This window comes from Balaenoptera physalus, assembly GCF_965194825.1.
Source record: "Balaenoptera physalus genome assembly, chromosome: 5".
Classification (NCBI taxonomy): Eukaryota; Metazoa; Chordata; class Mammalia; order Artiodactyla; family Balaenopteridae; genus Balaenoptera; species Balaenoptera physalus.
Window position 1 is genome coordinate 38,829,081 of NC_138884.1, and position 27,512 is coordinate 38,856,592.

The window sequence follows — 27,512 nt, forward strand, 5'->3', positions numbered from 1 at the left end:
CGTGTGTGTGTGTGTGTGTGTGTGTGTGTGTGTGTGTAAACTGCAGAGAGTTCTGAAGAGAGTTATTTTTAGGGAATTCTTTTCAAAGTATTTTGAATTTTTTCAGAAAAAGTTCCCTCATGTGTGTCAGGGAGTCTGTTGAAAAGAGAATATTTATAGCTGTTATGTAAATTTGAGGGTTTTCTGCCTACTTTGTAAGTTGGGTTCCTTTCAGGAAGACTTAAAAGCTGGCTTCAGAAGCTAAGATTTGTCAATGATCAGTGAAACAGGAGCGTCCGAAGATGTGCCATTAAAAAATTGAATACTAACATTTGCCAACACTCATTATTTATACAGTTATCTATTTTGGACATGTTTTCTATAGATTGGGCCTTTTTTTTTCTTTTTCTTTTTTTAATGGGTCTCTTAAGTGACCAAGAACTTGAATAATGCATCATTAGTAAAACCAGATATAATAATTGAATTGTTATAAACTGCCAGCCTTATAAATCCCTCTGGCCGGGCTTCCAGGATTCGACTCAGGGCCCCATCGCTTTTCACTGCTCTATCCTTGGTTTCTTCATCTGCAAAATGGGGTTAATAGTGGTGCCAATCTCAGAGGATTTTGTGAGGATTGAGTGCCTTGAATTTAGTAAGCGCTTAATACAGGTTACATGTTTTTTTGGCAGTATCTCATCTGACCCCTAGATTTGGTCGCTGGAGAGCATGGAACAGCTTTCCTGCTTTGAAGGGGCTGAACCAGTGCAGATAACTCAGTACTATCATGTGCCCAGCAGTTGCATAGATAAGTTACATTATTCATATCTTTTTGTTATACACTCTTTGATGTTGTAAAATGTTTTGGTCTAAGAACATTAAAACTTGATCCATGGTGATAATGAGAAGGAAGAAAAAAACATGTAATTTTATTCTTAGGTTTACAGGATTTTTCTTCTCTGACTCTACTTCATTCATGCTTCACCACACTGACTCCAGAGTGGTGATGTTACAGAAGCCAAACAAATGTTTTCGTCAAATGTTTTATTGTCAAGAAGTGATTGCCTGTGTGCAAGGTACTGCTTTGTGCACCTTCTTACTCCGCCTTCAAGGTCAGAAACTTCCATGACTCCCTGTGAGCCACTGTGGCCCTCGGGGCCTTTTGCAGTGTGACCTTGTCTGCAGCTCCGCTCAGTCCTCTGGGACACTCACCTGTCCCTTGACCATGCAGGCCCAACATGGATCTGTTGAATGAAAGCACAAATGCTATTGCCCTGCCGTTTGTCCAAGATCAGTCCTTCCTGACCCCTAGCTTGGCCGTGGCACTGTCTCCATTTCTCCTCCCCTTTGAGTTTCTCGAGTGTCTGGGTTTTTTCCTTTGTCTTGTGTGCCTTGTTGCCCTAACTGGCTCCCCTTAAGAGGGTTTGGGTGTCTACGCTCGGGTGCCCCGTTGTGGCCACGATGTTGTGCGTGCGGTAGGCCTTCAGGGGTTATTCCTGGTGGAGGAGAGGCAGTGCTCAGTGTCTTGTCCAGTTCCCCTATTCATGAAGTTAGCCACTCCTGAAGATGGCAGGTGGAATGCCTTAGGCGTTGAGTTCCTATTACTGTTTAATAATCACATTTCTGTATCAGTTCTAGGAGCAAGAAGGGCAATCTACAGTTTGTTCATTTAGTCCATTCAGACTTTACTGGGGTGAGAAGCCTCACTCCTAAGGGCCGTGCTTGGGTTTGGGATGTGGACATCGGTGCTGAGTAGGAGCTGTTTCCTGATGCAGAAGCATGTTGGTCTGGGATGGGATGGGAGGCTGTGCGATCCTGGCCTTGTTAGTCCATCGAGCAAACAGCTGGCCCGGGCCTGGCCCAGATAGGCCCCTGTGGTACAGTGATGAATAAGAACGTTTCTGCCTTGAAAAATCCCGCATCTTGTTTATTTTGCCTACTTAAGCCTGAGCGTGTAGATATCAGAAATTGGTAGAAAGTGAAACAGGAAGTGGCACAATGAGTATCTCAGGTACCGTGTGAGGTAATAGTCTCTCGCCCCAGGCTGGGAAGCATTGACTAGCATTTGGAAGTCTTTTTGTCATAGAAGTTTCTTTTTGGTTGAATCAAATTCCACTATTAACATAGAAAAAGAATAACCAACATGGGTTGAATACTCCTAGCATTGTTTAGCCCTCTGCGAGTCTTAATTCATATTAAGATCCTAAAAGCTATGAAGTATTGTGAGCTGATTTCAGATGAGGAAATTGAGGCACACAGAGGGTAAGTAACTTGCCCAAGGCGATAAGAACATGCACAGCAGTGGTGGGATTTGAACCCAGGAGGTGTTTAGCTCCAGAGCCCAAGCTTTTGGGCACTTTGCTACTGTATGAGTTTTAGCACAGTCTGACCAGGAAGGTAGTATGGAGGTGATAAAGTGCCTGTGTCTGAGAGAAGTAATTTCATGTTATGTTTTGAATTAGGAAAGTTTGCTTAATGAAATTTTTGTTTTTAATTAATTAATTTATTTATTTTTGGCTGCACTGGGTCTTTGTTGCTGTGCGCGGGCTTTCTCTAGTTGCGGCAAGAGGGGGCTACTGTTCATTGCAGTGCACGGGCTTCTCATTGCGGTGGCTTCTCTTGTTGCAGAGCACGGGCTCTAGATGCACGGGCTTCAGTAGTTGTGGAACATGGGTTTAGTTGCTCCGCGTCATGAGGGGTCTTCCCGGACCAGGGCTCGAACCCGTGTCCCCTGCATTGGCAGGGGGATTCTTAACCACTGCGCCACCAGAGAAGTCCAAATGAAGTTTTAAAAATAGTTATATCTACTGGTATTTAAAATTTTTTTATTGGAAAAATTTTTATTGAGCTATTACTCACATATAGTGTTATATTAATTTCAGGTGCACAGCATAATAATTCTATATTTGGAGCTTTGCAAAATAATCACCACAGTAAGTCTAGTTAAGATCCATTACCATATATAGTTACAAAAATTTTTTTTTCTTGTGATGAGAACTTTTAAGATTTACTCTCAAAAAAAAAAAAAAAGATCTACTCTTAGCAAATTTCAAATAATGCAGTACACTATTATTAACTGTAGTCACTATGCTGTGTATTACATCCCCCATGCCTTATTTATTTTATAAATGGAAGTTGGTACATTCTGACACTCTTCATCCATTTTGCCCACTCCCCACCTCTGCCTCTGGGAACTACCAATCTGTTCTCTGTATCTATGAACTTGGTGTTCTGTTCTGTTTTCTTTTGTTTAAGATTCCACAAGTAAGTGAGGTCATATGGTATTTGTCTTTCTCTGTGTGACTCATTTCACTTAGCATAATGCCCTCCAAGTCTATTCATGTTGTCACAGATGGCAAGATTTCATTCTTTTTTATAGCTGAGTAATATTCCAGTGTATATACATACCACATCTTCTTTATCCATTCATCTATCAGTGGACACTTAGGTTGCTTCTGTGTGTTGGCTATTATAAATAATGCTGCAGTGAACATAGGTGTATATATATCTTTTCAAGTTAGTGTTTCAGGTTTCTTTGGATAAATACCCAGAGGTGGAATTGCTGGGTCATATGGTAGTTCTATTTTTAATTTTTTGAGGAACCTCTGTACTGTTTGCTATAGTGGCTGCACCAGGTTACAATCCCACCAGCAGTGCATGAGGGCTGCCTTTTCCCCACATCCTCACCAACCTTTGTTATCTTTTGTCTTTTTGATGATAGCCATCTTACAGGTGTGGGGCGATACCCACTAGTATTTAAGAAACACCTAGACTGTGCTTAGCCCTGCAGACATTTATGGAGCATGTGCTGTGGGCTGAGCACTGTTTTAGGTACTGGGGATGTCATGGGGAACAAAAAAAGAAAATCACTGCCCTTGTGGAGCTGGCAGTTAATGGAGGCATATAGATAATAAGTAAGAAATAGAATAAATTATAAGTTATGCAGTTTGTTAGAAGGGCATCAATGCTATATGGTGGCAGATTGGAGGAAGATTTGGGTGATGGGAGTTGCAGTTTTAATTCAAGAGGTCAAGGTAGGTCTCTTTGAGGAGGCCTGTATTTGGTATTTGAGCCAGCCTCTGAAAGCTGTGAGAGAATTAGAATAGCTAGCAAGGTCCCGAGGCACTGCCAAGAGGGAGTGGGGAGAAATTACGGGGTTTGGTCCCCACCCTTTGAGAGCTCGGTGTTGTTGGGTAGATAAAGCTGGATCCAAGTGCTGAAATGTAGGAACGGAGAGGAGGGAGAGAGGAGCAGTGTGTATTGGAGGGTCTGTTAAGGCTTTGGGGGGGGAGGGGCCGCTTAGAGACCTGCATTAGCCCAGCGCCTCACAGGGGAGGTGTGTTTTATGCTTTGAATGGGAGCCAGAGCCCTGCTGAAGTGTGGCTGTAGAGATTGGGATGGGTGTGTCAAGGTCAAGTGACGGTTGCTCAATTCCAGGTTCAGGAGCTTGGAGGTTGGCTCTTGAGCAGAGATTAACACGGTGACCTTGACTGCTGGGTCCCTAAGTAACGACTGATGTTGAAAAAGATTGGTCTCACAGTGGCACACAGGCCAGGTTGAAGGCAGCAATCTTTAAAAAATTTTTTTTTTAATTGGGGTGTAATTGATGTACAATATTAGATAAATTTTGGGTGTACAACATAGTGATTCACAATTTTTAAAGGTTATCCTCCATTTATAGTTATTATAAAATATTGGCTATATTCCATGTACTGTGCAATATATCCTTGTAGTTTATTTATTTTATACACAGTAGTTTGTGTCTCTTAGTCCCCTACCCCTATCTTGCCTCTCCCCCTGGTGACTACTAGTTTGTTCTCTATATCGGTAAGTCTGTTTCTTTTTTGTTTCATTCACTAGCTTGGTGTATTTTTTTAGATTCCCCATGTAAGTGATATAATATAGTATTTGTGTTTCTCTGATTTATTTCATTAAGTATAATACCCTCCAGGTCTGTCCATGTTGCTGCAAATGGCAAAATTTCATTCTTTTTATGGCTGAGTAGTATTCTAGTGTGTGTGTGTGTGTGTGTGTGTGTGTGTGTGTGTGTGTGTGTGTGTGTATGCATATCACATCTTCTTTATCTGTTCATCTGTTGATGGGCACTTGGGCTGCGTCCATATCTTGGCTATTGGGAATAGTGCTGCTGTGACCATTGGGGTGCATGTATCTTTTCGATTTAGTGTTCTTGGTTTTTTTTTTCCGATATATATCCAGGAGTGGAATTGCTAGGTCATATGGTAGCTCTATTTTTAGTTTTTTGAGAAACCTCTATACTGTTTTCCACCGTGGCTGCACCAGTTTACATTCCTGCCAGCAGTGGATGAAGGCTCCCTTTTCTCCACCTCCTGGAAAGGCAGCAGTCTTAAACAGAGTGAAAAGCCCGTCAGCAGTGGTAGTGCAGGCCTGGGGTGCTGATGGCTTGGGCCGATTTGCCGGCAGGAGGGATGGAGAAGGACAGGTCTGAGCTGTATTTCTGATGAGTGGATAGATCTTCATGTTTGGAGGTGACGGCAGGAGAGCAGTGTAGGACAACTCTCAGGTTTGCCCAGGGGCAGGGAGTGTGACGGCCTCTTCGACACAAGGAGGCCCTTGTCAGGGACCCCTGGCGTTGAGAAGTCTGGTGTCGTTGTTTCTGGGGAGACAGTGCGTAGAGCCTGGAGGTGTTTGGCGTTTGGGCCGCAGCTGTGGGTTAAGTGGTCCTGCACGTACTGCGGGGTCTGACCTAACCTGCCCGAGCCTTGGCTCCTGTGGGAAGGTTGGTGTTTATCTCCATGTGTGATAGAGTGAGAAGCTGGGGCTGCAGATAGGGATTGGGGCCCTGTGGCTCCAAGAGTGGGTTAACAGTCAGAGGGCGTTAGTGAAGCGGGGTCTGGGCCCAGGAGGATGGGGGGCAGGGCGACCAGGAGAGCCTCGGGCTGGGGGAGCTGGAGGCGCAGGAAGGGTGGGTGTTTCCGCAGCCAGCGGTGCAGCTTCGGGAGAGGACAGAGCCATGCCACGAGCACGGGTGCCGGGCGAGTGCCGAGGCGGCGTTTAATTGGATCAGCCCTTTTGCTTCTGTTACAAGCACCTTCTCTTTTTACCCACCTGGTATGTGACTTCTGGTCACAGTATGGCATGGTAGGTCTCAGAGAAGATTTTGGAAGCGCATTTGGGTGAGATATTTATGCCACTTATAAGTCAAAATCTATCAGGTGCTCATTTAGGGGATTCTTTATGTTTGGGGATTTTAATTATCGTTAAATTTTACCTTGTGCGATTAAACTTAAACACCAAAAAAAGGCTCTTGGAGAGAGGAGTGATGTCAAACCAATTTTGAGACTGTGTTTTGGTGGCGATTTTAAACAGGTAGAATGTTTACTTACAGTGAACATCTAAGGGATCACTTGGGAGTTTCTGGCTTTCAGTGGTGCCATTCTAGTGTCATTCTTTTTTTCAATAAGTATTTATTGAGTGCCTGCTGTGTGCCAGACACTGTTATAGACAAGTTCATCACCCCTGTGGGATTTGAAGAACTGTTTTTGTTTTTTGGGAAATTTTGTGTTTCTTTGAAACAACTGTTAAAGCGTGTTCTTTCTCAATAGGGTGATTCTGAAGAAGATATGGAGGAGCAGTCTCAAGAACAGAGGTAAGGAAAAAAATGGGAGCAAATCCATGCTAAGTTTCTCTGCCCACTTTGGATGCTGTCTGAAGTCTTGGGATATGTCTGTGTTCATGTATTTAACATTATCTGTGATTTACCTTTCTCTTTGGCATTTGGGGTATCTATACTCTCTAATAATGAATATGGCTTTGTTTTAAAATAAGGTTGCACAGAAAGCTGTGAAAACACGCCCCCACTAACTTCACTTTCCCATGGCGTGCATACACCATCCTGTTTACAGACATCTGTTGAGCATCAGGCAGTGTGCTGGGTGCTGGACGTAAAACACTGAACAAGACCTGTTTGCGTGTAGTAGGGAAGTCAGACATTACTGTAAACAAAACAAAATAGTTATGCTTACAATAGGAACTATCAAGAATTCAGTTGCTGTGGTAGAGAATAATGAGATGGATAGCATGCTTAGGTGGTTGGAGGTGACGTTTGAGCTCAAGTCTGGAGGCTGTGTGGGAGCAGCCAGGTGGCAAGCAGAGGTAATGGCAGGTGCAAGGGGCCTGTGGTGGGAAGCACTGGTGGCAATCCAGGGACGTGGAGAAGGCCAGTGTGGTTTCGTAGGATAGTGAGATGAGGTAGGACCTTAGAGGCCATAGTGAGGAGGTTCGTTTTTAATTTCTTTAAGTGTGGGATGAGTTGTTAAAAGATTTTAAGCAGGGGCCAGCAAATCAAAAGATGTAAATTACATTTTTTAAGGGAGTGCTTTGGTCACGGGGCACTCTTGGTTAGTTGTTGTCAGACTGGGATATCTGGTCCCTTGGAGGTACCTGAAGACTCTAAGCGGTACGTGGGCGTGGCGATAACTTTCAGAGAATCAGCTTCTAGATCCTCAACATCCATATATTCTCCTAAAACTGATCTGTCTGAGGTTGCAAGTTCTCCTTTTCCATCTCTTCTTTCGCAGTCTCACTTCTCCACTTTGCCAAAGAAAGGCAGACCTCTTTCCGGGCCCTGATCCTGCTTTGTGCTTCATCTTGGGCAAAGGGACAATTTGAAGTATTGGTATTGGTTAGGAGAAAGTGATTTAATTCTGGATGACGAATTCATTAGTAACTTTGGTGGTTTTCAAATCTTTACTCTATAATGTTGGAGAATCCAATCAAATTGTCAGTTGTTAGACCATCAAAAAGTGATTTGTGGATAAAATGCTGAGGGAGTGTACAGCGTATAGGGTCAGTGCTGTAACAAAGCTCCTTCCATTCACATCTATTTATGTGAACAAGCTTTTTCAGTGTTTACATGAAAAAAAAAAAGGGACAAGGAAAATAAGATTAAATTGATGCTAATTAACCCTGTCTCATTCTAGCAGTAATAGTCATATAAACCAATTAGGGGGGAAAAAGTTCCACAAATTTCATTAAAGGATGCATTTTCAATAAAATTTGAACTCTTATGTTTAATTACCTATCAAAATTTGTAAAATTTATTAGATCAGTTGTGTGGTAATAAAAATTATGATAATTCAGAAGAAAAATATTTGACACTTAGACCCTGTGGTCACAGGATATTTAAAAAACCCCCAAATCTCAATTTATACCCATAGTTTTGTTGAAAAAGGCTTTGAACATAAAGCTATATTAGGTTAAAATTCTTTGAGGGAATATCCAGCAATATAGGAAAGCCTATCTGTATATTTTTAAAAATGAATAATGATGGATATCGTTATACGGTATTTAGATTCCTTTGAATATATTTTAAAAAGTGAGTTTTATTAAAAATTCCAATATTTATAATAGGCCAGAAATTGCATTCTTTGCAAACATTCAAATTCATAGTATAACATAAAAAATTTTTTTTCTCCTTGACTTATATGTATGTTTTTTTAATTTATTTTTTTAATTGAAGTATAGTTGACTTACAGTGTGTTAATTTCTGCTGTACAGCAAAGTGATTCAGTAGTACAGCATTTTAAATGTTGGGATTACTTAAATATACGGGGCAGAGTTCAAAGTTTGTCACAATCCTATCTGAGTGTCTGGGAGCAAGAAGAGCTGAGGAATGCTGACACTGGTTCCTGTTGAAGGTGGTGCGGACAGAGGCACGTGGAAAGTTCTGAGATGAATTAGGTTTGACTCAGTTGTGGAGAGTGAGAGAAAGAGGAACCATGGAGGGCTGCTCGGATTTGGCTGGAGCATCTGGGGTGATGATGACGGTGATGGGAAGGTCTAGCGAGAGGGCGGTCAGGAGCTCTCCTTGGTTGTTCTAGGAATCTCAGACTTGATGGGACACATCCTGTCCCGGGAAGATGCAGGTAGGCAGTTGAGGTGAGTGTGGCGCTAGGAAGGCCGGGCTGCATCTCCAGGGGCATTGTCCTGTGTGCCTTTGCATTGGTTTTCCTCTTTCAGAGGTGTCCTTCTCTTCTTTCTTATTAATTAGAACTAGTTTCTTTTCACGCATTTCCTGTCACACTTAAAGGTGTGAAGTAGATTTTATCCTTCACGCTCTTTTTTTTTTTTAATATTATTTATTTGGTTGCACCGGGTCTTAGTTGTGGCTCGTGGGCTCCTTAGTTGCGGCATGCATGCGGGATCTAGTTCCCTGACCAGGAATCGAACCTGGGCCCCCTGCATTGGGAGCACGGAGTCTTATCCACTGCACCAGCAGGGAAGTCCCCTTCGTGCTCTTTTGACACAGACGACCAGAGTGAGGGTGTAGAGGTGAGGGGGAATTGAGTCAGTGGCTTTCAAACTTTTGGACAGTGACTCAGATGAAAGTCACATTTTATATCATGATTTCTTATTACCCACAGGCAATGTATGTGGATGTATGAATATGTACATGTGTGTTTATTTATTTATTTATAAAATAGCGCTTACCTTTGCTGCCTGTGGTGTACTGTATTTTCTGTTTCATTTTTTTAAAATTGTGGGAAAATATACATAACATTTACCATTTTAGCCATTTGTAAGTGTGCAGTTCTGTGGTATTAAGTACATTCACATTGTTGTGTAGCCTTCACAACCACGGAAATTTTCTATTTCATTTTCTTTTGTTAAAAAAATGCTGGTTGCCACTACTGAATTGATTTCAAAACTCACAGTTTGGTCCACTCTGATTTATATGTTCTAATCTTCTCAATATCAAATATTCCAGTGTTTTGCTGTTATTTTATCCCTAGTCGCTTTCCTTTTAGCTGGACTTCCAAGCCTCTTGGGTTTTTTTTTGTTGTCGTTGTTGAGGTTTTTTGCCTTTTGTGTAAAGGCACGATGATGATGAAGATTGGATGCTGCAACCAGAAAACCTTCTTTGTGTCCGTTTTCTGAAAATGTAGCTGCTGGTGTTCTCTCTGAGTCTAATGAATGAATTCTCTCTGAGTCTAATGTCCTGTGATGGGTCAGTCAGTCACCTAAGTACTTACTGTTCGTTTACCTTCTACTGTGCAGTTGGGATTTTTAAAAAATGAAGATTTTATTACCTTCAAAGCTCATAGAATCTCTTGCTACTTTTAAATTAGGCCTTTTGCTTTAGCATAGATTTAGATTTACAGAAAAGCTGTAAAGATGGTACAGAGAATTCCCATTTACCCTTCACACAGTTTATCCCAGTGTTAATGCCTTATGTTACTATGGTACATTGGTCACAACTAGGAAACCAACATGTGTACATTACGGTGAACTAAACTCCACACTTTATTCGGATTTCCCTGGTTTTTCCCTAATGTCCTCTGTCCCACGATCCTATCCAGGAGACCACATTTAGTTGTCATGTCTCAGGACCCTCTTGGTTGTGACAGTTTGTCAGACTTCCCTTGTTTTCGGAACCGTGGCAGTTTTGAGGAGTTCATCCTTCAATTTGGGGTTGTCTGAGGTTTTTCCTCATGGTTAGGTTGAGGTTATGGGTTTGGGGGAGGAAGACCGCAGTTATAAGTTGCCATTCTCCTCATATATCAAGGGTATCGACTGTCAGCCTGACTTAACACTTTGATGCGGACCTTGACCACCTGGCTGAGGTACTGTTTGTTAGCTCTCTCCACTAAAGTTCTTCTTTTCTTACCTTTTTCCATACTGTACTCTTTGGAGGGAAGTCATTAAGTGGAATAAGCTCTACCTCCATAAATTATTTAGAATTCCTCTGTGTGGAAGATTTGTCTCTTCTCTCTCATTTATTGGTGTATTCAGTTATTTATTTACGTCATGGATATTTATTTTATACTTTGGGTTATAGGCCAATACTAGGTTTGCCCTAAATGCCATTTATTCTTAACCTTATTTATATGAAGTCATTAGTATCTTCTTACACATTTTTCAGACATTTTTGTGATTTTCATTTTAATTACTACCCTGCTGCACTAACCTTAATGATATTAAGGTGAACTTGAAGTCAGTACAGGCAGCACATATGAATTCCACAAAATGAATGCTCTGTCTCTGAGAGAACCTCTGTAGAGGGACAGCTACTAACTTGGGAAATAGATTTGACCATAAAACAGAGTCTCAGTACGTCCTAGGAAAAGTGTAGTCCTAGGAAAAGTGTCAGTGGCACTGACCTCTGTCACTGGAGAGAGTCTGGGCAGTGAAGGGGGCTCTGTGTTTCCCCCCATACTGGCCAAGGCGGGGTCCTGGCTGGACCACTGTAGATTCTGGGGCGCAGGGTTCTAGAGCAGCTTGCCTGTGATCTCAAACAGAGTTTGGGAAAGCTTTTAGGGTAATTGGCCTCATTGAAGATTTTGTTTATATTATCTTGACTTCATCTTCTGTGAATGCTATGTAATTGTACTTGGTTGAAAGCCAGAAAAGCAGTATTTGAAAAACGTTCTCCCCTCTCTCCTCTCCATCCCCATTTTTCTCCTGGGTGTTCTCAAATATCAGCAGTAATCTGTTCCTCTGCTGAGAAAGAAAGATTGCTGTTGGGGATTCAGTGACGGGAGCAACGGAGAGCAAGCTGACTTCAGCTCTTCCTAGAACTGACACTCTCTGGGAAGCTGGTCTGGCTCTCTGGACGCATCTCCAAAAGGCCTTTTTGGGGTATATTTGTTAGAATGTGAAAAGTTTAAGCGTTGGCAAAGTATGAATAGTATATTAATTCTGCCTTTAAAATGATTAGGTAAAAATCATAAATACTGACCAGCCAGGGGGTGTCTGTGGAAGGTTTTTTTTGTTTTGTTTTTCTTTTAATGTACTTTTATCTGATTGGTAGCAGCAGCAACATGTGTTCTGAAACTGTTTTCCTCAGAACATGAAGAAAATCTCGTTAACCTTTCAGCAACATACTGAAAGATGTAATTGCAGACAGAAGCGACTTAATCTTCAGGGAGCTTCCTTCTGGCAGTGAGTTATCTCAGAGCCCCCATGGGGAAGGGAACTACTTTCCACTTTTCTTTGTTTTTCTTCAGAAATCGAAAGCTGTGTTTTTAGCACAACGTTGAAGTTCCTTACGTGTTGATAGGATCAGGCATTTTTAACCTGAACTTGCCTCCCCAGGGCTCCGTCCTGGGCGCTCCTCTCTTCCCACCTGTTGTTTCCCTGGGTGATGGCACCTGCTCTCTTGGGATTTTAAAGAGAGAGAAGGAACTTGAACTCGGGGGTACCTTCTGCCCAGGGGTCGCATCTGTGCAGTTGCCCAGCAAGCTCTCCTCTGCTTTCCGGTGCCGCCCCGTCAGTGTGTCTTGAACTGAGCTCCTGGGCTCAGTCCCCTCAGGTTCCCGGCCTCCCCCATGGCCCTCTCCGACCTCCCCTTCGGCTGCTCCCCTGGCATAGCCCCGCCCCCTCTGCTGGCCGGTGCCCCGTGCATTCATTTGCATAAGTCAGAAATCAGGACTCCCCTCGCCTCCTCTCATACGCCTCGTCCCCAGCGGGGCACCAGGTCTGGCTGCATCTTCTTCACATGGTCTCCTGCCTTGGTTTTACAGCTACCCCAGTCGGCTCTCCAGGTTCCTAACCAAGTGATGTATCTAAAGCATGTGCATCCTTGCCCGTCATTCCTCTTGCAAGCAGCCTTACCTTCTGAGCATGGCACAGAGACCACCTCTCCAGCCTCGCTTCCCCTTATGCACGGCCTCTCTCCCTCTCTCTTTGCCGAGACACTCTTCTCTTCCCTGGCACACCTCTGACCCGACTAACTCCATCCGTCCTGCTCCACACGCACCATGGCAGTTCTGCCGGCCCGGACGTTCACTCCTCTGTTTAAAATTGCCTTTCTCAGGATGCCCACCCACCTGTCTGAGTCTCAGTCAACTGACCCCCCGGCACCTAATCCACTACCTAACACCTAGGAGAGGAGCTGCTAAATGAAGGGATGCACCCTCCTGTTTTTAAGTCTTTTAAATTGATTGCTTGTTATGCTTCACGTGCTCTTCATGTCCAGGCACACAAACCATATTTGCCATTGAGACCACAGTACTGGTACTAGGATTAGGGGTTGTAGTTTTTAAACTGGGTTACTGCAGTTGGCATGTTTTTGATGAGAATGGGTTATTAGCTCTATCTCTGTGTGCCCTGTGGAACCTTCTACAGGGTCATGTGGCCCCGAGAGGGGTGCAGTGAACGCGTTCAGTCATGGTCTTTGTGGTCCTGACAGTGTGAGGTGAATTTCCTTTGACTGTAATAGGGCTCATAATTTAGGTGTTGGCCTTAGAATACAAGCTTTTAAACAAGAACCCTGTTTAAAAGGGTTAAGCCACAAAACCCCTTTCAGATATTTTTTAGGTTGTGAAATTTCTAGCAAAGCTTTTGACACTTACATAATTAGTTAGCCCTCAATTGAAATCAATTAGAAAAATAGCATAATAGGATCAGAATCTTAATTCTGATTTTCACTGAAATTTTTACTTTTCCTGGATATATTTTTTTACATACTCTGGAGTGATTAGGCTTGTGCTAATTTGTATCTTTATATGGAAAGATATATTTGAACCAACGTTTCATAGTTCCAGGTGTATTTTGAAGGTTAATTTAGAACAAAAACAGGCAGACCACTTCATTAATGTTGATATTCCAGAAGCAAAAATGGGGAATTGAAGTCTGGAGAGCTTGGGTGTGTTCTGTAAATGTGGTCATCCAGTGCCAGAACCTCAGTGTTGATCATGTCAGACTTAGGGATGCCTTGAGGAGAAGTGGCTAAACTCAGCACCGAAAGTCCGACTCTCAGCTGGCGTCCTTCCACAGGGCACTCGGTGGCCTGGCTGATCACTTACCGACCGAAAGTCCGACTCTCGGCTGGCGTCCTTCCACAGGGCACTCGGTGGCCTGGCTGATCACTTACCGACCGAAAGTCCGACTCTTGGCTGGCGTCCTTCCACAGGGCACTCGGTGGCCTGGCTGATCACTTACCGACCGAAAGTCCGACTCTCGGCTGGCGTCCTTCCACAGGGCACTCGGTGGCCTGGCTGATCACTTACACACTTGTCACAGTATTTCACAGGGAAGTAACCGTGGGGTCATGCAGTCAGGTGGGTGCTCTGAAGAAAGAGTGAGGCAGAGTCAGCAGCTCAGGAAGACTTGCCCGTGGAAATTACCACATGGTTAAAAAGTGTATAGAAGACTCGGAGAAGCTTATTTTAGACAAGAGAGAAGGTAGTGCTGTGAGCAAGAGAGAGACTTGGGTGTTTTGTGGCTGGAAACCCAACTTAGGTCTTAAGAGACAAGCTGGCGTTTTGGCTGTTTGGCCCTTCTTTTATTTTAAATTTATTTACTTATTTATTTACGGCTGTGTTGGGTCTTCGTTTCTGTGCGAGGGCTTTCTCCAGTTGCGGCAAGCGGGGGCCACTCTTCATCGCGGTGCGCGGGCCTCTCACTATCGCGGCCTCTCTTGTTGCGGAGCACAGGCTCCAGACGCGCAGGCTCAGTAATTGTGGCTCGCAGGCCCAGTTGCTCCGTGGCATGTGGGATCTTCCCAGACCAGGGCTCGAACCCGTTTTCCCCTGCATTGGCAGGCAGATTCTCAACCACTGCGCCACCAGGGAAGCCCTGGCCCTTCTTCATTGTGCTTTGGGTTGATGAGAAATAAAGGTACCCTAGGTGGAGCCCAGAGTATTGGCAGCAGTGTTGATTAGCTCTGTAAAGGTGTTGGAGACGTGTCGTGACACCAAGCTTCTTATTGCTTAAGAAGGGGGCAGAGCCTGGGATTTCAGGGTTCAAAGGAGAAATATGATTTCCCAAGGCAGTGTTCTCTGTCTAGGAACACCAATAATGAGATAATGGGGTCTCCTGGGAGCTTGTTACTCTCATTTTAAATGAATTGTCATCAAATTATGAGTTTGTTGTTAGAGTCTTCCACAGAGGAAATAGGACTCCAGAGTAACAGTGATTTCCCCCCCCCCCCCACCCCCAGTAAATGTAACAAAAGAACATTGGCACTTTACAAATGATTACTGTGGTAGCCTGGACAGTATTTCTCAGATGTGCTCAATAAAGATGTTTTTGGAATCATTACTTTAGGGTTTGCCATTGCATCTACTTTGTAAATGATGTAAGAAAAAGTTTCATTTGCTAAGTGTAGTCCTTCCCAATGCTTTCCCCCAAAGTAGTGGGAATGGACTTTTGAAAGGTCTGCTGTGAGCATGAAAATTCTTTGAATTAAAAAAAAAAAATAAAAATTTATTGAGAATTTTTGGTCATTTAAAAATTACTCACTGGTTATTCCTTTTTTTTTTTTTCCTCCAGAAATCTTTTAATAAAATTCATGTTTCAGGAAGATGGCCGTGTTTACCTCCTGGCATTCTCTCTGTGCTCCACAGATACTTATCCCAGTCTGAGAAGCATGGGTTTAGGGCCGTACCTGCTTTTTCCCTCACTCCAAGTCCTGTGGTTTCTACCCAGTTTGTCCAAGTAAACACAGCTCTGAAGGACATGAGGCTGTTGGGCTAAAACTAAACTTCTCCAGTAGAAAAGAGGATTTGCCACCTGTGGGATGTCCGGAGGAGCCCACGGCCGCTGTCGAAAGTAGTTCTCAGGGAGCAGCTTCTGTAGAAGCAGAGGCACAACCTCCCGAGTTCACCTCTGTGAAAATGTGCACAGTAACTAATCCACGTTGATGTCATGCCTTGTACAGTGGTGACTTTCAGGGTTATGGTGCCCTGTGGATGTTGGTTCCTTTAGCTGCCACTAAACTATTGATAATAGGTGAAGTCCAGTTTGAATAACATGCAACAGTGTTCCAGTTGATAGTCACGGCAGGTGTGTGTATGTACTGTGAATTTTTGGTGAAGTAATTCTTCTGGGAACATGATTAATCTTTATCTCTCAAAATCAGGCCATGTTAATCCAATTAATCCATTCAAAACTGGGTTTAAGTCATTGCCCTTATACTTTATGGTTTACAGAGTACTTTCACGTGCATTGTCCTTAGAAAACCAGGTGGATATGTGCTGGTATTCTCATTTTATAGATGAGGAATGAGTTCATAAAGGCAGAACAGTTTAAGATCACAGAGCTGTGTGGTGGCAGGACAGGCACGTAAGTTGAGGTGTCCTCTTTCTAGATATGCTTGTCTACCTTGTCTCTAAAGTGGAATAGGTTAGAAGACCATTTTCACGACTAGATATACTGGTACCTGCTTTCTGCAGAAGGAGACTAAGTCGAAGACTGATAGGTGAAAACAATTGAATTCTCTGGTGAGCTTTAGTAGTGGGGGGTTCCTGGGAAACCCCTGAAAAAAATGAGCATGGCTCTTGTAAGACAGACCCGAGCTGGGTCTTCAGTAACCCTTTACGGGGTGCTAGACGGCTTCTTCAGTTTACACTATTTCTGGGTGTTGCTCACCCACTGACTGTCAGCTGCATAGCTTTTGGAATAGTCTGCAAAGTTCAAATCTGGAATTTTAGGATTATTTGTGGAACATACGCCACTGTCATGTGTGCTGAGAGGTTGCCCTCTGTCCTGGACGGACGTGCTATCCTGTTAGCTTGCTTTGCTTTGTGATTAGATATTTTCAGCTTCAAGTAACAGAAAACCCTGACCCAACCAACTCAAACAATAAAGAATGTATTATGTCACCTAACAAGAAGCCGGGAGCAGGGTGGTGCTGGCTTGGTTTGCTGAGCAGGTGGGCGTCAGCACCGGGCAGCCGGGTCCTTCCCACCTGTCTGTGCTGCTGGCTGCCGGTCCTGCCCAGTTCCCCCCGGGCCTCACGGCCTCCGGCCTCCCGCTTGAACATCCACGGGCAGCCTAGAAGAACCTTCCTCCTGCGCCTCTTTCTCAGGAGCACCCCTCAGCGACTTCCGCTTAGGCCTCACACGTCAACATGGGTCCACGCTCACCCTGAGCCCCTCCCCGGCCGAGGGCTTGGTGGGGCCACTGGATGGGCAGGGTTTACCTCAGCCCTGGGGAGTGGTGTGCCCCGGGAGAGGGGGAAGGGGGGGCTGGCCGGCTGCAGTAGTGCCACCAGCTGTCACTTGTGCCCAGTGCGGAGTGGGGGGGCTAGGGCGGTGTTTCTCAAAGCACAGTCCTGGAACCAGCAGAATCAGCACCGCCGGGGAACCTGTTAGGCCGGCTTCCAGACCCCACCCCAGGCCCAGCTTAATCAGGAGCTCCAGGGGAGGGGCCGGCGAGCTGCTTTCACAGGCCCTTCAGGGGATTCTGATGCGGCTCAAGTCCAGACTTGGATGCCATTGGTCCAGGCTGAGGCATCTAAGGGAGCACATTTCAAAATCCACTTTTGGCTGAAGGTGGAATAATGAGATGCAGAAATGGTCTTGGAGGTGAAGCAGTGGGTGGCAGTTGGGAGACAGGCTGTGCTCAGTGCGGCTCCTGGTCGCTGGCCCCGGGGTTTGAGCAAACCTAGAACTCCTGTATTCCTTTCATGGGACCAGCCTTCCGCCAGCCGATCCGATTTTCCTAAATGAGTTCTGTCCTGGTTATGGGGCGGGGGTGGGTTCCCCCCGTCAGGGTCCACTGTGCCCCAGCAGGCCATCGAAGTCGGCTTCCAGGGAGAACTGAGGAACTTTCTCAGGGATAATTCATTCATTATAAGGGAAGTGAGTCTGGCAGGAAACCTTGGCCCAGGAACAGAAACTCTCAGTTATGGGATGGGAGTGGCCACTGGCAGTATAGGGTGTGTGTGTACTTGGATCTGCCTCCTGGCCCAGCTCCCTCTGGGCACGTGGCTGTGTGTGTGTGTGTGTGTGTGTGTGTGTGAGTCTGTAGGGGGCTTGTTGGGGCAGGACGAAGGATGTTACTTCAGTAAAAACTGAAAGAAATGTTCTAAAAGTTCTGTGAGGAGCTGGGCTGGGCGGGAGCAGCACAGGCACCACCCACCCTGAAGGGCACTTGCACATCCTGCCTGACCTTCCCCCCTCCACCCTGGGTCAGGGGTGCTGGCCTGGCCGCAGGAGCGGGGGTGGTGCGCAGGGGTGGGTGGGAGCTGGAGAGAAGGGAGACAGTTGGGACCAGGGCCTGGGGTGGCAGAGCCTGTCGTGTGACTCGTCAGGGGAGAGAGGCCTCCCCAACCAGACCACAGACGGGGATTCCCTGTGGCTCTTTCATGGTGCAATGGGAGTGTCTGCCAGTGGAGGGGGCAGGACGGAGGAGGGCAGGAGGAAGAAGCCCCAGTTCAAGTGTGCTGTGTTAGTTTCCCAGGGCTGCCGTAACACAGTACCACAAACGGGGTGGCGTAAAACAACAGAAATTTATTCTCTCAGTTCTCGAGGCCAGGAGTGTGAAAGCAAGGTGTTGGCCGCTCTCCCTCTGAAACCCGCAGGGAATCCCTCCTTGCCTCCTCTTAGCTTCTGCTGCTTCTCTGGTGACCTTCGTGTCCCTTGGCTTGCAGCCACATGCCACCACCTCTGCCTTTGCCACACATGGCGTTCTCCCTGTGTGTCTCCATGTCTTCACACGGCTGTCTTCTTAAAAGGACGCCAGTCGTATTGTGTCAGGGGCCCGCCCTACCCCAGTATGGCCTGATCTTAACTAATTATGTCTGCAGCAACCCTGTTTCCAAGTCAGGTCACATTCTAAGGTCTGAGGTTAGGACTTCAGCATGTCATCTTAGGTGGACACAATTCAACCTATTACATACAGAGACTCATTTGTGAGCCCTTTGAGGGTCCCCTCACCTGCTTCCCCTGCCCTCCCTGAACTCTGGGGCTCCTAGGAAGTAACTTTGGGTGTTGGACTGGCTGGGCATTTTCATTCTGAGAGCTACACTTACGGGTCACACAGTTTTGGGTTGCCAGGGCTCCAGGGGCAGCTATAGACCCCATGGGTTTTCTTACCGCCTCATTGAACCTGGCCTTTTGGTCGAATGGGTTTTATTTCTAAATTATTTCTTTGTGTATCTGTAAGCATATCCATGGGAATTCTTTATTTACACAAAATTGTGGGCGCCGGGGACAAGTATTTTTTATGATTTTTTTTTTTAACTTGTGGGATATAAGTGGGAAGGTTGAAGAATATTTCGGTATACACTGAAGTTTAGCAAACAGGCAAAGCCTTGAAATCAAACCACAGTCCTTTGATCAGAATTCAGAAAAATACAACTACTGAAAACGCTGCCAGGCCATGTGTGCTGTGTTGGGGCTGCATGCAGAAGTATCAATATCTTAAACTTGTTTCATTCCCAGTTTAAACCCATCAAGTGAACCCGTGTGGGTTGATGCACATGCTGAAGCACATCCCTGTGAGCCATTCATCGGTTTGGAGGGAGAATCCTTTCGTTCTTCCCTGGAAATGCTTGAATCAAGATGAGTCTCTTTCTGCCTCCGTAGGTGTGGACTGCAGTGATCCGGGTGTCTGATAGTGCCAACAGTGAGGCAGAGCTGCTGTTACTGTGGGTTTTTTTTTTTTTTTTAATAAATTCATTTATTTATTTATGGCTGTGTTGGGTCTTCGTTGCTGCGCGTGGGCTTTCTCTAGTTGCGGCGAGCGGGGGCTACTCTTCGTTGTGGTGCGCGGGCTTCTCATTGCGGTGGCTTCTCTTGTTGCGGAGCACGGGCTCTAGGCGTGCAGGCTCAGTAGTTGTGGCTTGCGGGCTCTAGAGCACAGGCTCAGTAGTCGTGGCCTACGGGCTTAGTTGCTCCATTGCCTGTGGGATTTTCGCGGACCAGGGCTTGAACCCGTGTCCCCTGCATTGGCACGTGGATTCTTAACCACTGCGCCACCAGGGAAGCCCTACTGTGGGTTTTAATACTTATCCATCAGTCTACTTTCAGGTGGATGGATGTCCCATCCAAATTGCCTGTTGGTTTGACTTTCATGTAACTTTAATTAGCAGATTCATGTTTTGGGAACATCTGATCTGTGATCTTGAAATTGGTTATGGTTGGCGTAATTCTTGGGTAATTAGGCGCTTTCACAGTGACTCCTCCAGTCATTAGAGGGCTGGGGTAATTTGAGGTTGAAATGTGAGAGCGAGGTGGAGAAAGCCCTTGCGCTCTAGCCCTTAATCTTTTAATCCATTTAACCTGGGTTGTAAATTCAGGCTTCGTTTTAATTTGAAATGTGTTTAGGTAGTTGGGAAGGGGTTTCATTAATTCACCACATTTAGACCATAATTAAGGGAGGTTATTCCTAATTGCCTAAACTCCTTAAAGTTACCGTGGGTACAGTAAGGGTCCATTAAAAGGGTGTTGCTCCCCGTTGGAAACCGAAATTCCAGGTTGAAAAAGTGAGCTGACAGCTAAAGGGAACAAGCACGACAAAAACAAAACCCAGTTCAGAGGTGCGTCCTGGGCATTGTTTTTGTGAGTTCAGAAGTATATCTGTGGCATATGGAGGAGGGTTCATGGACGCACAGATATCAAGTAACCTGGTCTCCTGCTGAGTTTAAGGACCATTTCTCATTTAAATGCGCAACACTATCTACATTTTCTTTTCTTTTTATTTCTGCTTTTCAATTGGGGCTAAAGGGGAAACTGGAGAAGGAGGGAGATGCTTCAGGAGACCTGCACACCTGTAATATTGACTAATAAAAGGAAAGAAGGGGAGAAGTAAGTGGAATAGGAAACTGGAACAAGAAGAAGAACAGCTAGAGGGCCTGGATTGCATGCATTTTTTTTTTTTGTCTATGCCCTCCCCTCAACTTTGGGATTTTGACCAGGTAGATATGATTATAGGTTTTAATAGTATGGTGTTAAATCTCCAGCCTTCTGTATTGTTTTCTCAGTGATCCATGTCAGTTTTCTGTCCCTCTGTAAGTAAAATCCTTCAGAAGGTTGGTAAAAATTACTTTTATTCCTGTAAGTCTGTTTAGGGACAACTTTAAATATTTTGTTGCATTAGTTATTTTATTCCAATTTGTATGGTCTGTGCATTTATTTTTTTTTAAAAATAGTAAAAGCCCTCCATGCATATTTAATATAGTTAATCTCTGTATTACTTTTTAGTAATACAGATGGTCTCTGACTTACAGTAGTTCAGTTTACAATTTTTCAACTTTACAATGTTGCCAAAGTGATATGCATTCAGGACTTCCCTGGTGACGTGGTGGTTGAGAATCCGCCTGCCAATGCAGGGGACATGGGTTCAAGCCCTGAAGATCCCACATGCCGTGGAGCAACTAAGCCTGTGCGCCACAACTACTGAGCCTACGCTCTAGAGCCTGCGAGCCACAACTCCTGAGCCCACATGCCACAACTACTGAAGCCCATGCGCCTAGAGCCTGTGCTCCGCAACAAGAGAAGCCACCTCAGTGAGAAGCCCGCGCACTGCAACGAAGAGTAGCCCCTGCTCGTCACAACTAGAGAAAGCCTGCGTGCAACAATGAAGACCCAATGCAGCCAAAAAAAAAAAAAAAAAAAAAAGTGATACGCATTCAGTAGGGATCGTACTTGGAGTTTTGAATTTGCATCTTTTCTTGGGCTAGTGATAAGAGGTACGATTCACTCTCGTGATGCTGGGCAGGGCAGCCGGAGCTCCCACCAACCCCCCATCACGAGGGGAAACAGCCGATACAGACAGCCATTCTGCGCCCAGACACCCATTCTGCTCCCCGCTTTCAGCACAGTATTCCATCAATTACATGAGATACTGAGTATTTTATTATAAAATAGACTTTGTGTTAGATGATTTTGCTCAACTGTAGGCTACTGTAAGTGTTCTGATCACATTTAAGGTAGGCTGGGCTAAGCTGACGGTCGGTGAGTTAGGTGTATTGCGTTTTGACTTATGATATTTTCAACTTAGGATGGATTTGTCTGGATGTTAACCCCATGGTAAGTTGAGGAACATCTGTACTTTTGTAGAGTACTGCTTTTTTGTAGAGTACTTTTTTTTTTTAAGGTTTCTTTTGGTTTCCCAAATAAGGATTTTTAGTATCTAAGAATTATTTACGCTATTACAGTATGTGAGTTTTCTAAACTTATATAGCTTTTGGAGGCTGTCCCGGTGAGAGCTGTGAAGTAAGATGTGAGACTCAGGTGGAGATGGGAAGGATAACCAGAAGGAGGCAGGGCATTTTTCCCATCCTCAAGGTAGTTAGTAGCCCAGGGGCTGGAAGATGTGCTTGGTGCCAGACCCTCTGGGTTTGGATCTCACTTCCTACTTATTAACAAGTTGCCAAAACTCTGTGCCTCAGTTTCCCCTTCCCTCAAACGTGGGTATTATGAATAGTACCTACTGCAGTTTGTTGTAAGAATTAAGTAAATACACGTAAGGTGTTTAGAACAGCGCCACGCATGTAAGCACTCCAATATTACCTGCTGCGAGATCGAGAAGGTTGTCCTCGTTTTAGTTGCACCTGCCGTATAACAAACATCAAGGGACCCTGCTCTGGCCTGCACCTGTCCCTTCTCCAGGGAGAATCCTTTTTTTAGGAATTGTTGCATTTGAGAAGCCAGTACTAGTGTGGTTAAGGCCGCAGGCTCAGAGCTTGAACCCTATCTCTGGCTTTATCAGCTATGTGATCTTGAGACTCAGTTTTCTCATCTGTAAAATTGGGACAGTAATACTACATACTTCACAGTCACAGGATTGCGTGAGGATTAAAAAGGTTACGTGTAAAGGAAGCTCTTCAGAGTGGAATATGCAGCACATATCCAAGTGTGTGTATGCTTTAAAGAAATAATAATCTGTGTCTTAAGGAAACAGTAGGCTAAGTTTACCAAGACATACTTAAAATGATGTTCATCTTTCTATGGTGGGAAAAAATTAGAAACAACCTAATTTATTTTGGGAAAGAATTAGAAACAGCCTACGTGTCCAGCAGTACATCCATATAGATAATGTCGTAGTGAAATGTTTGTGAGAGAAAGAGGTTCATGATACTGAATTTTTAATAGAAAAAAATTACGGATGGATGTTAACTAGACTTATTGTGCTCATTTTGCAGTATACAAATATCAAATCAGTATGTTGTACACTTGAAACTAATATAATGTTATATGTCAATTGTACTTCAATAATGGAACCATTTATCTTAAAGAGTGATGTCGACTCAGTGGGTCTGTGCCAGGTTCTGTGATAGGCTTCCCCCTATATTACTTTGTCTTGTCCTTGTGACACCTCCCAGGGATGCTATCCCAAACACGGAACTACCTGTGTGATGCTGCACAGAATCACTTCTGCAGTCTGGAGGAATACACTTGAAGTTGTTCAGTGTTTTCATTTGGTAGTGAAGAGTTATTTTTATTTTTGCCTATTATGCCATAAGGTACATTAAAAAATAAGACATCTTGGCTTAAGGGAACTCACAATGAGGAGGGGAAAGAGACTGAGAATAGACAACCAGGGTCCCTGATGGCATCTGAGCACGGCAGCCAGGGAGAGCCCCTTCGCTGAGGCGGTTCGCATTCTGTGGTAGACCTTGCTTGAGGCTGTCTCACCTGGAGAGTGGGAACTTGTCTTCTTGCAAAGGAGGATTATGAGGCCTTGGGAAAGGGAAAATCGTGCAGAGCTATTTAGTTACCAGGAGCTGTGGGTTAGAGGGGCTGGGAGAGGGTTGACGCCCTGGTGCGGGTGAGGTGATGCTCTGACGGGGGCAGTGGCGTTGGGGGCCCTGCTTTGCCAGGTGTCTGCCCTTTACGTGCTGCATCCTGCGGAGGTGTGAGGGGGTCCTGGGGGAGGGGTAGCAGCTCTTTACCGAACAAGTGTGAACTGCTTCAGCTTGTTCAAAGGATGTGGCTGTGCCTTAACTTAGGGCGTGGAGGCCAGCCCTGGCCAGAGAAGAAGTCTGAAGACAATTCCTAGAGGGCCAGCAAGGCTCGTGATGCCAGGCCAGCTGCGCTCTGGGGTGGGGTAACCGAAGTCAGAAAGTGGTTGGTTGAAGGGAATCCTGTTTGGAGTGAGGGTGTCAACATAGATCGGGCTGTGGATTTAATGGTTAGGAATTCTCTAGAAAGGTATCAAATAGTACTTGCCTAGAAGCTGGGTCTAAACTACAGTTTCAAAAAAAAAAAAAACATTTAAAATCACTGAATGCCGTATTTAAGCAGAATTTGCTGTAGAAGCTTGGAATACAAATGATAAACGCAGGCTGCTCTGTTACACTGGGGATGGAGAGGTCCACCGAGACAAAGGGATATTTGCCTTTCAAGAAGCCCCCACTGTGGGGAAGGCTACCTCCTCCCTCAGCCCCAGGGGCTGCTCGCAGTTAGCCTGAGTCGGCGCCCTCTGCATAGACGTGTGTGTAGAGTGACCATGACAGTTTCATGGTGGTTCCCTCGCCTTTGCCCTTGACCGATCTAGGATTGGACGTTACGAGGACAGTTTTGAAGGGATTGTTGTTTGAGGACTTTGGGAAGGTTTTCCTCACGTCTCCAGAACAGCGGTGGGGCTGTGATGCTGAAGGGATGGCAAGGCGGGAATTCGATGACGTCATTGAGCCGTGGAATCAGCCTGCCCGGGACCGCCTGCTCCAGGACGTTGGGTCCTATGAGTCATGTGAGAGAAATACTCCTGTTTAGCTTGTTCCGAGTCAGGCCTCGTGCTGCTTGAAGCTGAAAACATCCTGTTACACCTGTGTTTCAGGCGCCTCTCCTCCGGCCTCCAAGACAAACTGGTCACAAACCCGTGACTCCGTCACCCAGTTTGAAACTTTTTGCTCCATAGAATCATCTACCTAGAGAGTTAATTTGTTTAAATTAGGTCTTATATTTTATGTTATTCATATTTTCAAAGACCTATTTTTGAAGCCTGCATCTCAGATAAAGCATTTTCCACGCCACAGTTGAGTCACGTCTGCTGGTGCTGCTGTAGAAAAGAAAGTTAATTTGGGCGCTGAACTCACAGCCTTGAAATTAGAAGGTGATGACAAGACACTAGCGCCTGGCTCTTCTTTATCAAAGACTGTGCTCTTTTCCACTTTTTACTATTTCATCTGTGTTCACAAAGATGCCTCTCAAAATGCAGAAATACTTAAATATTTTTTTCTTTTTCTCGTGAAACATTTCAAACATGAAGAAATCTTGAAAGAACTGTAGAATGAACATCCAGAGCCAAATCTCATAGATTCAGCTTCTTTTGGCATCCTTAAAGCTTTTGGTAGCAGAGGCCAGTGTTTAAGCATTTTGAAGTTTCTGGCTAAATTAAGAAAAAGGCTGTGTTGCCTTCCCTGCCTTTTTATGTTTCCACATTTAAGGCACAGCTCCTTTTCCGTCCGCCTGCCGTTCTCCGAGTCTGTGTAAGTTTGAGGAGGCGGGTGGGAGAAGAGGGCAGAGGCTGGAGAGAGAGCATCTCACTCTATCCACACACACACTGCTCAGTTGGTCCTGGACAGAGATGGGGGTCCCCAGGAGGCCTGTGCAGGGAGCCCTTTCCCTCCAGCCCTTTATGTGCTTTTGCCCCCCAGGAGGACGAGGAGACAGTGAGGGGCCTTCCCTGGCTAGGAACTGTACCTCAAAGTCCACTCTGGGCAGAGAAGCAGGGTTGCAGCCGCAGAGCCAAGGGAGCCGAGGCCAGCTCTCCCGGCTCTCCCACTCATTTCCGGCTCGCTGCTTAATTTGAAATCCTGGAACATGTGTTTTAGTGAATTGGTTCATGAAAATGTTTTTTGCAGGATTCTGGAATAGAGGCTGTACCTTCTTTAGTACAACATACATGGATAATTGCACTATGTGAGAGAGAGAGTGTGTATTTTTGGAGGTGGGTAGGGAGGTGGAGGGTGAATACAGGTCTTTTAAACTCTGTCTTCACAGGATGCAAATCGTTTCCTGCCTTAGTATTTATGCAGAGTGCGAACAAGGAAGAGCTGAGATCCCATGATCCTCTGGGACCCCAGGATCTTCTCACTCGGCCCTTCTGGACAAGGCTGGGCCTCCTGCTTGCCTTCATCTTTTTCCCTTTCAATCCCTTTGGAAACTAGTGGTTAGAAGCTGGAAACTGAGAAGTTGCCATTTAGAAGTTTGTACAACATATGCAGGAGAGTCTTTTCCAAACTTTACAGTTGTGTCAGCTTGGAGCTTTTGCCAGCCCTTCTTGAAAAAAAACCCCAAAACCCTCTGGAGTTAAGAGAAACCTCCCAGTCCTGCAGGGCCAGTTCTGCCTTGTAGTGTGGAAGCCTCACTGTTTTTGTTGTCTTTCTCTTGGAATGCAGTCTTACGTAGAGAACTTGGGCTGCCTCTGATTTTCCTAAACCTTTACCTGGCTTATCCTAGACATTTTTTTTCTTTCTTCTGTTAGTATAGAAGGCTGGGTCAGGCCTGAACTCACTGTTTCATGGCTCTGAGACTGTGCCTTATGCTTGTGACCGCTGGTCCTGGGCCGTCCCTTTCCCACGGTCAGGGATGCTGAGATCTCAGGCGCTGGAGCCCCCATAGGCCCCTGGGGGTGTGGAAGCTGCCCAGCACCGACCCGCCCAGCAGCTTGCTATGGCCAGGCCACGGCGTGTCCCCTGGAGTCTCAGGCCCGGTGGGAGTCATCTAAGTCTCTGCCGATGAAGAAATCAGTGCCTTTATGGCGTCCTCTACACTTGATTGGTTATTCAGCCTCGGCTTGAGCGCGTCGGGTGATGGGGAGCTCGCCGCCTCTGACGCTGACTTCCCATCGTTGAGCGTCTCGTCGCTGAGCTGTCCTGCGATGGGGTTTCCCGTCTGCCGTCTTGGCCTCCACCAGCTGCTTCCAGTCAGCCTTGTGGAGCAGTGCAGAGCAGGGCCGTTCTCTCTGCCGGAGGACAGATAGTTCTTCACAGATTTGGAGACGGTTGTCAAATCTCATCTCTTGGTTGATTTTACCTAATTATTTTTAAAACATCTCCAGGCTAACTTATTCCTCATTTTTTCCAGCTCTAATGTTAACTTGGTCAGAACTTTTTTTTAGTTTAACTTCGGCCAGTACTGGCTAAAGGGGTTCAGTTGAGATCCCAGTGGTGCCATATGGAGTGAATTTATTTCTTTTTCTGTCTGGACTCTCCTGATCTAATGAAGCCTAAGATTTCATTAGTGCGGCTGCACTGTCTCTTCCCACTTAGAACATGATGGCTGAATGAAAACTGGAGCAAATGCAAAACAAAACAAAACAAAAAACCCTTAAGCCTTTCTTTTTCTCTTATCCTTTTTCTTCTTTTTACCAGTTCTCTTTCTCAATATATACTTAGGTAGTTAATTACCTTCTTTAAAAAAAAAACAACTTAAAGTGTAAGTATTTACATTTGGTCTTGTTAAGGTTTCATCCTGTTGATTTAGACCTGTGTTAGCCTGTTGAGCCCAAAGAAAAACACACACACTTTTTTTTCCTAGTTGTGAAAATTGGGCCCCGAGTGACTTCATCTCCTCTCTCTCCCAAGACCTCATTTAAAATGACAGGATAGAAATTTAAAAGGTAGAAAGAGCCCATAGTAAACAAGTGTTTGGGAGAGGAGTTACCAGTTGATAAGAAATTTCCAAAAAATCCTGGAAGATTGAAAATGGATGAAGATGGTAACTGATGAGGAGACAGAGAAAGGCTTAAAACATGACAATGAAGGGGGTCCACCAAGCCTGCTGTGGACTTTCAGAACAGCAAGGAGAAGGGGATGGTTCTTGAAGGTTCTTCTTGGGAGGCGGGTGGGGATTGGTGGAGAACAGGTCAGGTCGCTA

General features: G+C 45.2%; 2 protein-coding genes across 9 annotated transcripts in view; one reads left to right on the forward strand and one right to left on the reverse strand.

The window, feature by feature from the left end:
- TIGD4 (tigger transposable element derived 4) overlaps positions 1 to 27,512 on the reverse strand; it is an 827,821-nt gene that overhangs the window by 676,317 nt on the left and 123,992 nt on the right. The gene's annotated exons all lie outside the window — the stretch shown is intronic.
- The window catches only part of TMEM131L (transmembrane 131 like), a 158,243-nt gene that overhangs the window by 3,021 nt on the left and 127,710 nt on the right, over positions 1 to 27,512 (forward strand). For all 8 annotated transcript variants that reach the window (XM_082463494.1, XM_082463496.1, XM_082463499.1 and 5 more), the window contains exon 3: positions 6,561 to 6,604. In XM_082463494.1, coding sequence (XP_082319620.1) covers positions 6,561 to 6,604 — 44 coding nt within the window. The remainder of the gene's footprint in view (positions 1 to 6,560; positions 6,605 to 27,512) is intronic.